This window comes from Clinocottus analis, unplaced genomic scaffold (genome assembly GCF_023055335.1).
Source record: "Clinocottus analis isolate CAN_PGR_092001 unplaced genomic scaffold, fCliAna1.0.p SCAF_1, whole genome shotgun sequence".
NCBI classification, from domain to species: domain Eukaryota; kingdom Metazoa; phylum Chordata; class Actinopteri; order Perciformes; family Cottidae; genus Clinocottus; species Clinocottus analis.
The window spans coordinates 13,214,869-13,227,155 of record NW_027175820.1 but is presented as its reverse complement, the minus strand read 5'-3'; the positions used below and the strand labels follow the sequence as shown (position 1 = coordinate 13,227,155).

The 12,287-nt window shown below is 41.6% G+C and overlaps 1 protein-coding gene across 1 annotated transcript; it reads right to left on the bottom strand.

Moving 5' to 3' along the window:
* Window positions 1–136: 136 nt before the first annotated feature.
* Window positions 137–10,341, bottom strand: LOC137786615 (aspartate aminotransferase, mitochondrial-like). The gene is made up of 10 exons (XM_068578652.1): window positions 10,186–10,341; window positions 6,353–6,509; window positions 5,806–5,934; window positions 5,662–5,721; window positions 5,415–5,576; window positions 5,061–5,165; window positions 4,700–4,850; window positions 2,514–2,679; window positions 2,195–2,345; window positions 137–1,435 (listed from the first exon to the last, which is right to left on the bottom strand). The coding sequence occupies exons 1-10, from the start codon at window positions 10,266–10,268 to the stop codon at window positions 1,313–1,315; spliced, it is 1,287 nt and encodes a 428-aa protein (XP_068434753.1). The 5' UTR covers window positions 10,269–10,341; the 3' UTR covers window positions 137–1,312.
* Between the last annotated feature and the right edge of the window lie 1,946 nt (window positions 10,342–12,287).

The following is a 12,287-nucleotide window of genomic DNA, read 5'->3' as shown; positions in this document are numbered from 1 at the left end:
TAGTAAATTGAAATAATCGATAGCCGATTGAAATAACCAAGTCAGAGGCACATAGGGATGAATAGGTGGGTATATTTTAAGGAAAAGGATAACAGGAACTTACATTAGGCTTCAACAAAATGCACATTAGAACAGATCATTCTTCATAACCATTTATTGTTTGTTCAATTAAATACATGCCCACTGAGCCATTATTTTATGACAGAATGCAAAACATGGAGGCGTAGAGCCAGAGTTTTCAGAAGTATAAGAAGCTTGCGGGCAAACCCCACATTTCTTGATGAACAGATTTATACACTGTACACATATATGTGAGTGAATGAGCAGTAGGTGGATATTTCTTCATGAACTGTCTGGCGTTCACCATGATCACATACCCCACTCATGTCTATTAACCACACAAAGACTGCAGGATTTGTATTTTACTTTTTAAATTTGAAAAAAAAAAAAAAAATGAGACTTTGAATTTAGGTTTCTGGTAGACTATGGAGAAGAAAAAAAATCTCCATTGTGGAATTCATTCAAAGTATTAATTGCTTAAGTTCAACAGTGTTTGACTTGTGTGCTTGTTTGTATCAGGTGTTAAAAAAGGGACTGCTGCTTGGCCGCCAACTAGACTGAAAACCAAAGATGGTTCAAGACCCCACTGAAAAGTTGCGAATACAAGGGAGGACATGCCACACAAAGATAACGACGAAATTAGTGGATGGTTCGTCATTTTAGATGGACAACTGCAGATTAGCCAGGAAGGAAATTGATATCCTGATTAACAAATAAAAAACAGAATGCCTGTTTAATCTTGAAACTTCAACGATGCTTTTCAACTTTTTAAGTGCTACGACTTCACCATTAGATTGAAGAAAAAACAAAAACACTCAGACATTCTCAACGAGTTTTTACATAACAGAAATCTCAACGTGTGCATAAAATGAATGCACAGTCTAACATTACCGCCATGTTGGTTTCTGGATGTTTTATACCAAGTGGGCCCACTGCAGATGAACAGCACACATTTCGACAGATGTTAATGCACATCAAACAGGTGATTCCACAAAATAAATAAGCAAAGATGATCCGTCAGTAGTCGGAAAAAATATGACTATTAAAATTTTGGGCGCCTGTTTAGTGAAATGTTAACTGAAAAAACCTAATAGTTTGACAACAGCAAGTTGAACTCATGATGAAATCCAATTAAGAAAATGTCTAACTAAACATAGATCTCTTTCCTAAACGGTGGAATGGAGAGACAGAGAACAAGTGACCTCATCAACACTGCTGCTTTGATTATATAGCTCTCTCGGCAGGATCCACTCTACTTGGTGACTGCATGGATCCCGTGTGCCAGGTAGCCCACGTTACCAGAGGTCACGCCCGCCATTGAAATTCGGCCATCCTTGGTCATGTACACAGAGAACTCCTTTGTCAGGCGCTCAACCTGAAGGAAAAACATACAAATAAATTAACACACAACTCAAAATCCACATGAAAGTAAATAGACAAACATTCCCACTGACAATTGCAGTAGCCTACCAAAGATGAAAGCATTAAGACTTTTTTCCTTCTTAATCCTGATGAATTATAAATGTTTTGCATTATGGTGGTACATTATTTTGTAATTTTTTTACCTAGTGAAAGACTTTAGAGGTTGAAAAAAAGGGCCTGAGAATACAGCATTGGACAACGTTAAATCTTTTTTGTAGGCTCAGACTTGGAATTTATTGATCAATACCAATAAGTCTCTGTCCATGAAATTGGATTTAAACCAATGTAACACTGTGTCAGAGAGTTCAACCCAGTTTCAAATATGATCTATTAATACCAAGACTGAAACTTGTTCTAAGTCTGTGTTGTGGGGGTGGCATGTAAGACCCTAACACGAAGAGCATCAGTGCTGCTGTGAGGTTGAATAACATTGAAACAATCGTTATGGCCTGAGAATGTGTTCAGCAGTTAGAAAACAGACTTTTTAATAATATTACTCAAAGCAGGATGTTTATTTTGGACTCGTAATTTCTCCTCTCCCCAGAGTAACAGTTGGTTTACAATCACTGTGTGGGTGATGTTACAACTTTTCAAATAATGGCTTTTTGCTGTCATTTTCAATGAAGAGCTGATCAAACTAAGAACACAAACTCTATTATAAGCAATGTTGCAAATTAACACTTGTTTAAGAATATTAAAAAATGCCTTGTACCTGCTCAGGTTTGAGGCCTGTGAAGCAGAACATCCCGATCTGGTCGATGACGTGCTGCCAGTTGCGGGAGGAGCCCTCGTTTTTCAGACCAGCCACCAGCTGTTCTCTCATCTTAATGATGCGGTTAGCCATACCGTGAACCTCCTCCAGCCTGGAAAGAATGACAGCACGGTCAGACACTTCAAGAAAGTGATTTGGAATTAGATTTAATTGGTGTAATATGGAAGATTAAGATTTGAACCTCAACGTTTTTAAAAATATCCAGACTACACATCCAGTTCAGGTCACATGTGCCTATTTATGATCTATAAACACATACCACAGTGAGTTCAGATCTGGTGTATTGAGAATGGTTGCTGCAATTCTGGCACCGTTCATTGGAGGGTTAGAGTAAATGGGTCTGATGAGGATCTTAAGTTGAGACTCCACCCTCTTTGCCTCCTCTGCGTCGTTACACACCACAGTGAAGCCACCAACACGCTCACCTGGAAATATCAACATGCACAAAGTATCACAAAGTCAGGTCTGACAAACTGATGAATTAAACCCTTCAATCAATGTCAGTCATGAGAAGGAGCAGTTATAATGGGCAAAAGAATAAGATTCCTCACTTAAATCCAAAGACCAATACAATCTGACACTACAATGGGACTCCCTACATTTCTGTATTCAAAAAATAAGAACATCCTATTGTATATTACCAACCAGGAAGTTGCATTATAGAACACAAAGGTCACACATGACAGTCACAAAATAGTGTTGTAAAATGAGAGGCATGCAACTTTTATTATTCCCTCCCGAGTTCTCAAAATTAAATGATATCTCACTGTCACTTTGTTCACATAATGAAACATTGTTTTGGTGAAAAAAGGAACTACTCCGGACACAAACATTGACCCCCCCCCAATTATCCTCTGTTTACTAGATGGCTGTGGAAGGGCTAGACCTGCCTCACATTATAATATAACTACATTCAATGCACTGAAAGCCCGAATGCTCATTTGAGAAAATCCTGCTCCACCATCTGCTTTTTTCTCCTTTTTTTTACACTAGGTGGTGGTAAAACACAAGCAACAGTAATTTCAATAGATTCTGCAGTTCGGCCAAAATTGTGTGATCACAGATACCAGACATGAGCAGACCCCTTCCCGTAACATTTGACATAATTACATCATATTGAATTTCTGTGCCATTCAGTGGCGGGCCGTCAGGGCCTTCTAAGCAGGCCTAAACAGAAAGATAAAGTTATATTGTATTTTTATAATTAAAAGTTATAGGTTTTTTTATAATGTATTTGTGTAAAATAATTACACTACATGGATTGTAATTATTGTTGCCTATTAGCTTATTTTCTCATGTCACAGCTGCCTTCATCTGTTCCTCTGCTCCTTCAGGCCTCTGGTATGGCTTCTTGGGACCTGTTTAACAGCATTTTTTATCCAATCACATTTCACTCTTCATTTAGGTAACATTAGCCTGGTTAAAATACAGGAAACAACCTTCTCGAGACCCTGAGCGTGTGATTGGTCACAGGGCCCGCATGACCATTGACATGCGCTGTGATTGGTCAGTGAAGCTACCGTCTCACCCAGAACCTCCTAGAAAGACGAACTGATTTACATTAACAGTCATATTTAATCATAAACAAGCCACAGTGCTATAGATGCTGCTGCACCTGGAGGTGCTGGTGCTTTTTAACGCGGCCTCTCCCCGCAAGAGAGGTTGTCGCCAGGGCAGCTGTGCTGCAATGTCATGTCTACACAGTGCAGGGTCAGTGTCGTGGTTTTTGTTGGATAGATTTGGACAACATGCATTGTTGTTGATGTGAAGGGTTGTGCTCTCCCCTTGCTGTGCTGGCCCTCGTTGGGAGCATTTCCTCCACTGTGAGGTGCCGCGACCGGCTCTAGATCGGCTTGGAAAGGCTCAGGCCGCGTGCTAACCCGGGGCCGTGGATTATGTGCTTGCTGTGACTTCTCTCCCCACCGGCAAAGGGACGTGGCCCCCTGCTTCCGACACTGACTGTCCACCAGTGGACACTGTCCCGAGTGCGCATTAACCACCTTGCGTCGCCAGGGCGGGGATTGGCCCATGTAAAGGGCGCCAGGGTTCGGCAACCCAACCGACTCGTCTTGAAGTGGCCGAAGGAGTCTAACGCACGGCAGAGGGTCTCTGAAACCCCGTGGCGCAATGAAAGCAAGAGCTCACCTCACACCTTGATCACTGAGTCTCCTTTTTTTTTCCTCGTCACATGGAGCAGCTCCGCGGGTCAGTCCCCTCGCCCCGTATGTTCGTGGTGGAGCCGTGTGGGAGAGCGGATTGTATGAACGCCACTGTGTCGGTCTGTGAGAGTAACTCTTAGGACACTTTTTCCTCCCAGTCCACCCGTGATGTGAACTACACTCATTGAAGGCCTAGCTCTAAAACCATGGCCCGCCACTGGCGCCATTACCGGCAGATCTTTTTGACAAATGTTTATTTAAGAGCATGTAGGGAATTCTGACTGACCATAGAGCCCCATATTTTTAGCGAAGGACTGGGACAGCAGGATGTTGTGGCCCTGCTCGATGAAGTAGCGCACAGCCCAGGCATCACGATCGATGTCTCCACTTGCAAAGCCCTGATAGGCCATGTCGAAGAACACCAGCAGGTTTCTTTTCTATAAATTGTAAAAGAGGGACGACACAGAAGAGAGATGCAGATAGAGATAATTACTTTATAATAATTCAAGGATAACAGTTTGATAGAGTACAGTAATTAGCAAATATGACTTTTTAACTTTGAAAGACTTTTCGATTTAGGGATAAACTAAAATGTGTCCTGAACACGCTACATTTCACAGAGCTTTACTGAGATGATGCCTTCTCACCTTGGCAATGTCAGAAATCTCCTTCCACTGCTCAGGCTTAGGGTCCACACCAGTGGGGTTGTGAGCGCAAGCATGCAGCATGATCACACTACGCTCCGGGATTTTCTTTAAAAAAAAAAGTTTGGTTAGTCAACTTAGAATATGGAAGTGGAATACAGACTCTCTTAGTTGAGTGTTTTCATTGCAGCAAGCGATGCCAGACAAATAACCCAAAATCTAATTAACAATAGTCTAAAAACATAAAACTTCCTTCTGGTGGTCGTTACATACGTAAAAGTTAAAAAGTAGGACTTGAAAATGTTTCTTCTCATATTGCTTCACCCAATCCTGACTAGTTCATGATTTAAATCTTACAGAGATGTCGTCGAGAGCTCCCTTGAAGTCAAAGCCGCAGGTGGACGGGTCGTAGTATTTGTATGCGTTGAGCTGCATGCCAGCGTCTCTGAAGATGGGTGTGTGGTTTCCCCAGGACGGCTTGGGCAGGTACACGTCACGTGGACCTCCATGAAATCGAGCCTGGGACAAAAGAAAGTCTTGGTAAGATACCCAGCCTGATCCAATGATTTGTAGTGTGATAATGATCAATACAAGTGGACCTCACCAAAAAGTTGGCTCCAATGCGCAGAGATCCAGTTCCTGAGATGGTCTGGACAGTGATGCTCTGTTTGGGGAAGAGAGCTGCTGCACTGATTTTGGCTTAAAAAAACTAATTTGAACCAGATTTCGGTTGGAGTAGTTAACTTACCCTCCCACTCTTCAAGACTTCATTATTAGCACCGAAAGCAAGTTGGGCGCAGGCTTTGGAAAACTCCCCCAAACCACCAATGCCGAGGTACTCCTTATCCATCTGTTTCGTTGTGATGATAGCCTCTGCCTAGAGGGAATAATAATACTTAAGTTGATATAGCGCTTTTCTAAGTACTCAAAAGGCGCTTAGAACTCATGACAATCAAAACTGTACGACTAAAACCAAAACTGAACTACTATAATAAGCTTGACTAATAATCGTTGCCTCTATAATTTAGTTAAAATTGTGTGAAGACACTTAGCAAATGCATACACACTTGCACATGGTGATAAGACAGAACGTCCCCTTTAAACACCTGGTGGAAATATAAACCATCCATGTTCCTGAACAGGGGGGTACTGCAGTTCATTATCATAAGAAATCAAAACTCAATGATAAGACTGCTTTCAACGCTTAAGTTAAAGGAAAAACCTCTGAATTGATAATACAATGTGTGCCTGTGTAGCATTAGTAGAGCCACTGGAGAGATTGTCGACAATTAAACCTTGCGGACGCAGCTGAGCACAAAGGGCTTGCCCATGTCATCCCTGTAGGCTCCGACTCCCAGGTTCATCTTCTTGGGGTTGGTGTCCTTCTTGAAGGCCTCGCTCACCCCCAGGATGGGATCAGGGGGACCCATCTGCACTCCACCCCACCATGAGCTGCAAAGACACACAATCACATGAGTAGTGATGAGGATGTGACGACAGAATCAAAAGTTAATATGTGCGCACTGCACTGAAGAACAGCTATTCTCCTCATAACCACTAATACTGCCTGACAAGGTCATGAAATAAGCTGCTTCTCAAGTGTTCACGTCCTGAGGAGACACTGGCCACACTAATGTGATTAGGCTTGTTCTTATGACCTGCTGGGGTCCGAATACTCAAGCTTAACTCCTCATATGACCAGAGGATACCACACTGACGTAGAGACTTATGAATGACACATGGTCAATGGGCACGTGTTACGTAAAACAAACATAATCCATTGAGAGGGTCCAGAGTCCAAAAAATAGAGTAACAGTTAATACAGGTCTGAAACACAAACTCCCTTGTTCACCAAATATATTCCCATCATAACAAAACAACCAACAAGGCATTCTATGGTAAACAACATGTATGCTATCTTTCCTTGGGCTGTTGGCATGTATGCAATCTTTTTTGTCCCAGTATTTGGAACGCAAATAAGAAACATTTTTTAGCCATGTACTTGTAAAAAAAATACAAAGAATTTGGCTTGAGAATTGAGTCGTAAATGTAAAAATGGCCATTACCTCTTACATCTTGACCTCAGACTGACATGCACATGACACACTGATACACTTTAAACATGTTACGTTCAACATACCATAATGAAATGCCTGAAATAGTCACACACTCACACACACACACACACACACTATGAATGAAAAGGAGCAATTTGCTAAAATCAAAAAGGTTTTATTTCTCATTAGACTCAGCTCCTCATCTTGACAACAGTCCACATCTGTTTTTTTTTTTCTAAAAAAGAAAAATTGAAATATCACATGGTCATAAGTATTCAGACCCTTTGCTGTGACACTCATTACCTCACATGCTGTCAATTTCTTCCGATCCTCCTTGAGATGGGTCTACTCCTTTATTGGAGTCCAGCTGTGTTTAATTAAACTGATTGAACTTGATTAGGAAAAGCACACACACACCCGTCTATATAAGACCTTACAGCGCATGTCAGAGCAAATAAGAATTATGAGGTCGAAGGAACTGCCAAAGGAGCTCAGAGACAGACTTATGGCAAGGCACAGATCTAGCCAATGTTACAGAAGAATTTCTGCAGCACTCAAGGTTCCTAAGAGCATAGTGGCCTCCATAATCCTTAAATGGAAGACATTGGGACGACCAGAACTCTTCCTAGACCTGGCTGTCCCGCTAATCGTGGGAGAAGATTCTTGGTGAGGGAGGTAAAAAAATAACCCAAAGATTCCTCTGGCTGAGCTCCAGAGATGCAGTAGGGAGATGGGAAAAAGTTCCACAAAGTCAACTATCACTGCAGCCCTCCACCAGTCGGGGCTTTATGGCCAAGTGGCCCTTTGGAAGCCTCTCCTCAGTGCAAGACGTATGAAAGCCCACATAGTTTGCCAAAAAACACATGGACTCCCAGACTGAGAAATAAGATTCTCTGGTCTGATCAGAGCAAGATTGAACTTGTTGGTGTTATTTCTAAGTGGTATGTGTGGTGAAAACCAGGCACTGCTCATCACCTACCAAATACAATCCCAACAGTAAAACATGGGGGTGTTTTTCAGCTGCATGGACAGGATGACTAAGATGAATGCAGTAAAGAACAGCAATATCCTGGAAGAAAACCTCTTCAAGAGTGCTCTGGTCCTCAGACTGGGCAGAGGGTTCACCTTCCTGGCTTTGGAACAACTGTGACTATTTTTGACTGGCCCAGCCAGAGCCCTGACCTAAACCCAAATGAGCATCTCTGGAGAGACCTGAAATGGCTGTTCACCATCCGACCTGACTTAACTGGAGAGAATCCCCAAATCCAGGTGTGAAAAACTTGCTTCATCATTCCCAAGAAGACTCATGGCCGCTGTACTAGCTCAAAAGGGTGCTTCTAGTCAATACTGAGCAAAGGGTCTGAATATTTATGACCATAAATTTGCACCTTTTTTTCGGTCAAGATGTATTGCCGAGTGTACATTAATGAGAAATAAAATTAACTTTTTTGATTTAAGCAAATGGCTGCAGTGAAACAGAGTGAAAATGTTAAAGGGGTCTGAATACTTTCCGTACCCACTGTAACTACCCTGCTTCTCACATTGTCTCATGTTTCCTCTTTGTAAACCCTCTAAACTTTGCAGCTAAATTTAGGACTGAACACTTTGGAAAGGGCAAGAGTCTACACCCCTACTACTACTACTACTACTAATAATAATACACATAGGTTTGTTAAATACTGACTAAAGCTCACTGACAAACATGTGTATTGCAAGAAAATTGAGAGTTAACTGGTTTGAGTCCAGCTTGGCAACTGTTAAATACAATAGTGTTTGCACTATGCAATTAATATTTACAACCTGTGTTGTATGTTGTGGTATTGTAAATGTTGTTATCACAACTTTGCTTTGTATTGTATTTTTGAAGTTAAAATGTATTATATTTTAATGAGTTCAAGCATCCTCATTCTGCCTGCAGTACATAAACATTCACACGGAACCTTTGAACAGATGAACTTTAGCATTTATTTACACAGCATTATTTATACAGCAGTGGTAAATAGAACAAAGTAATTTTGACAAGCAACACGGCAGCATTTCTGAGCTCAAGGTTTAACGTCAAACATGAAAAAAAAATAGGTCAAGGCAGCGATGGTCCTTAATTTTTTATTTGAAACCAATGTGACGCAACCGGATGACAAACACGTTGAAACACCCACACTGACAGAAAGATAGCTAACAAAACCTAGAGTTCAACACTCCACTCCCAATTAAACGGTGTACACAGCCTACATGTTCAATATCTTATGCATATCAAATAATGTATAAAAATAAGACATTTACAGATCTAAACAAGTTTGCCCTCCAAGCAGACTCTGAAAGGGCATCGGGGACTATCAGTTTCAAGGCAAGAATTGAGCCAATCAGCGAAGAAAAACGGAACAGTTCAGCCAATCAGCTCGCACGACTACTCCAACTACGGCAAGTCGCTGAGCTCAAACTGTGCGTGGGTTTGACAGCTAAAGCCACCGCGATCGTGAAAATTAAGAAAGTTGCTTTAGAAACCAAAGCGAAGCAACAAAACAGCCACTATACATTAAACACTGTGATAAACAAATTATTGAAACGAACCAGACCACCCTGGGTTTATTATTTTAACATATATACACCAGCGACTTCTTAACGTCAACTCGGGCTGCGGACAAACCAACGTGACTTTAGTCAGCAGCGGGCTTCATTGACACACGAGTCACTCCCTGAGGTCAGTGTCAGAGGACAGGATGTCACCTGCGAGGTTATCAGGTCATACACCCGGAATGCATTTGCCACCAGTGATGTTCGCCTCCCTCTGTTGGCTCTCGCCACCGGAGCTAACCCGAGACAGCAACGCGGGGCCTGTGAAATCATTTGACCCCTATATGTTAGCTTGGCAGCTAGTACGCTAAAGTAATCACACAGCAAGGCAGCTTCGACGCACAAGTAATGGGTGACAAACCCTTTGAACTAAAAATAACGGCTAGTCTGCTAGTTCAGCTAAAATTAGCTGTAAAACAAACGCATGCTGGATCACCAAGTTCCTCTTGATGTAAACGTCTCGACCTGTTGGCGTTGAGCGTCTTCTGGCTGTTTACCTGTTGCGGGTGGACAGGACTCCCAGGGCCGGGGAGATGTTCCCCAGACAGTAGATCACCTTGTTGGACTTGAGCAGGGCCATCGTCGTGCTGCGCTTGGGAGCAGAGCCTTGTAGGATGTGGACGGATGTAAAGGGCAGGGACTATCACGATGCTACGCGTTGAGTACGCGCTGACGTCAGAGACGCGTACAACTAAAACGTGTGGATTTATCTCACGTCGAGTGGCGTGGTGTGTGTGGAGAGGGCAGAAGAGGACAAACACACAGACATAAATCCACATTTACATTAAAATACACTTAGTTTTTTGTAATAATTCAGATCAATCATCATTAACATTAAGAGCTGTCACTCATAGAAAAAAAAGCCTTCAAAGCAAATACAAAATAGTAAAAACACAGAGTAAAAATCCCAGAAGAGTATTATCTGCTGTAGAAAAGATACCAAATTATATAAATAAATGCATCTGTAACTCCAACATGCAAAGGTCAAATTAGAAAAACAGGTAAAAAATGTCATAAACTATTCAAAAAAGAAATGTGTGCAACTATTTGTAGAATCCAATGTCAGACAGAGGCAGACAAAGGTTTGGTATATATGAATACAAAGATAAACCTTGAAGTCACTGTTAGCATTCATCCCACTTGGAAATGTTCTAATGTAAAGCACCAAAAATGCATACATTTTTGTCACTTTTGTTTGCTGAGTAAAAATGTAAAAACGAACCTGCAGTAAATGCTATCTAGAATACTTTGGGTCTAAACCTACAAAGAAGGAACAACTATGTATAAATGGTCAGAAGTCAATAGTCTTTAACCCGTGGATCCAGGCTTCCTCATTCACTAAGTAAATTAAGTGTATGTTTCCCATCAATTCTTCACAGGACTTGGAAACAAACAACAACCTTTGAGTGTCTGCTTGGGAAACACATTTTTTAATGGCAATACATTTCAATATTTTGTCTTTTTTTTAAAAAATCTGTTTTGGGGTGTTGTTGATGAAATTGCCTACCTTTGTAAGATTACGCCTCACTGTCGCTGTTTAAGACAAAATCCTAAATGGTAACCTATTCAGCTGTCACATAGGACCTTTGTTTTTAGTTAAATAGCACATGCTGCCGGTGGATATACTCCAGAAAGTTCGCTGTCATGTGATGCACAGCTGATTGAAGTGTCAAACTGAGGACAAAGGTGATGGTAACTTTTTTGAGGCATGGGACACTTTATTGCAGAAATTGTGCTAATCCCCAGCAGCTGCAGTTACCCAATTTCTCCACTTGAGGGCAATGTCACACAATAGACTTCAACGGCATATGCTTTTAGAGCTGTTCCATTCCTGTTAATCTGCTAGTGGTCTTCACTTAGTTCATCATGCACACTTTGGTTTTCTAATGCCAGGATGTCACCCCACCTGCATGTAGGTCAGATTGAAATATTTGTTTATCTGTCCTTACAAATTAAATGCTCTATTGTACCTGACTCACTTGCAGAAAAAGTGTTTTGACCGAAAGGCAACTGTCAAATAATTTAGAGTTACCTGCCCGAGCGCTGTTACCTTCATCCTCAAGCCGATAGAGTCCTTCTCTACATTTCACTGCGCACAGTTCAGATGCTCTCACTGTTCCTCATGTTGAAGCTTCACTATTATACAAGTTGACAAGAACAGCAAGCTCACTGTCCCTCAGTCTGTGCAGAAGGAACATCGACCTGGAATAACATCACACAGCAAGGCCTGGATGCCCATAAAACATTTTCTGGACTCAGACTCACTGGCACCTCAACAGAGTGACAGAGCAGGACACATACTTGGCTTGGCTAGAGGTGCTGTCAGTGTATGAAGGAGATATGGCCGTTTCAAACAAACCAATCATGTTTGCACATTCACACATGCACATTCATACATGCAATGACCTTTAAACATTCATTTGAGTCATTTGTCGAACAGAGATGAAAACATACCCGTTAAAGTTTCTGTTGTCTATTCAATAACATGTTAAACCCTGTGCTATGTTTCAACCATTGTTTCCTTAAAAGTGTCAGTTGTAGTTGTACGGCTTTGCATCTCACTCATTCTACATTTATCCTTTAACTACTTTGTGGAAAT

What these genes read in the sequence shown, in the direction of transcription:
- LOC137786615 (XM_068578652.1), bottom strand. Translation starts at nt 10,268, where the DNA reads ATGGCCCTGCTCAAGTCCAACAAGGTGATCTACTGTCTGGGGAACATC. An exon ending in GTCCTGTCCACCCGCAACAG is followed by an intron (nt 6,510 to 10,185) that starts GTAAACAGCCAG and finishes GTGTCTTTGCAG; the next exon opens with CTCATGGTGGGGTGGAGTGC. An exon ending in TAAAAATATGGGGCTCTATG is followed by an intron (nt 2,680 to 4,699) that starts GTCAGTCAGAAT and finishes TGATATTTCCAG; the next exon opens with GTGAGCGTGTTGGTGGCTTC.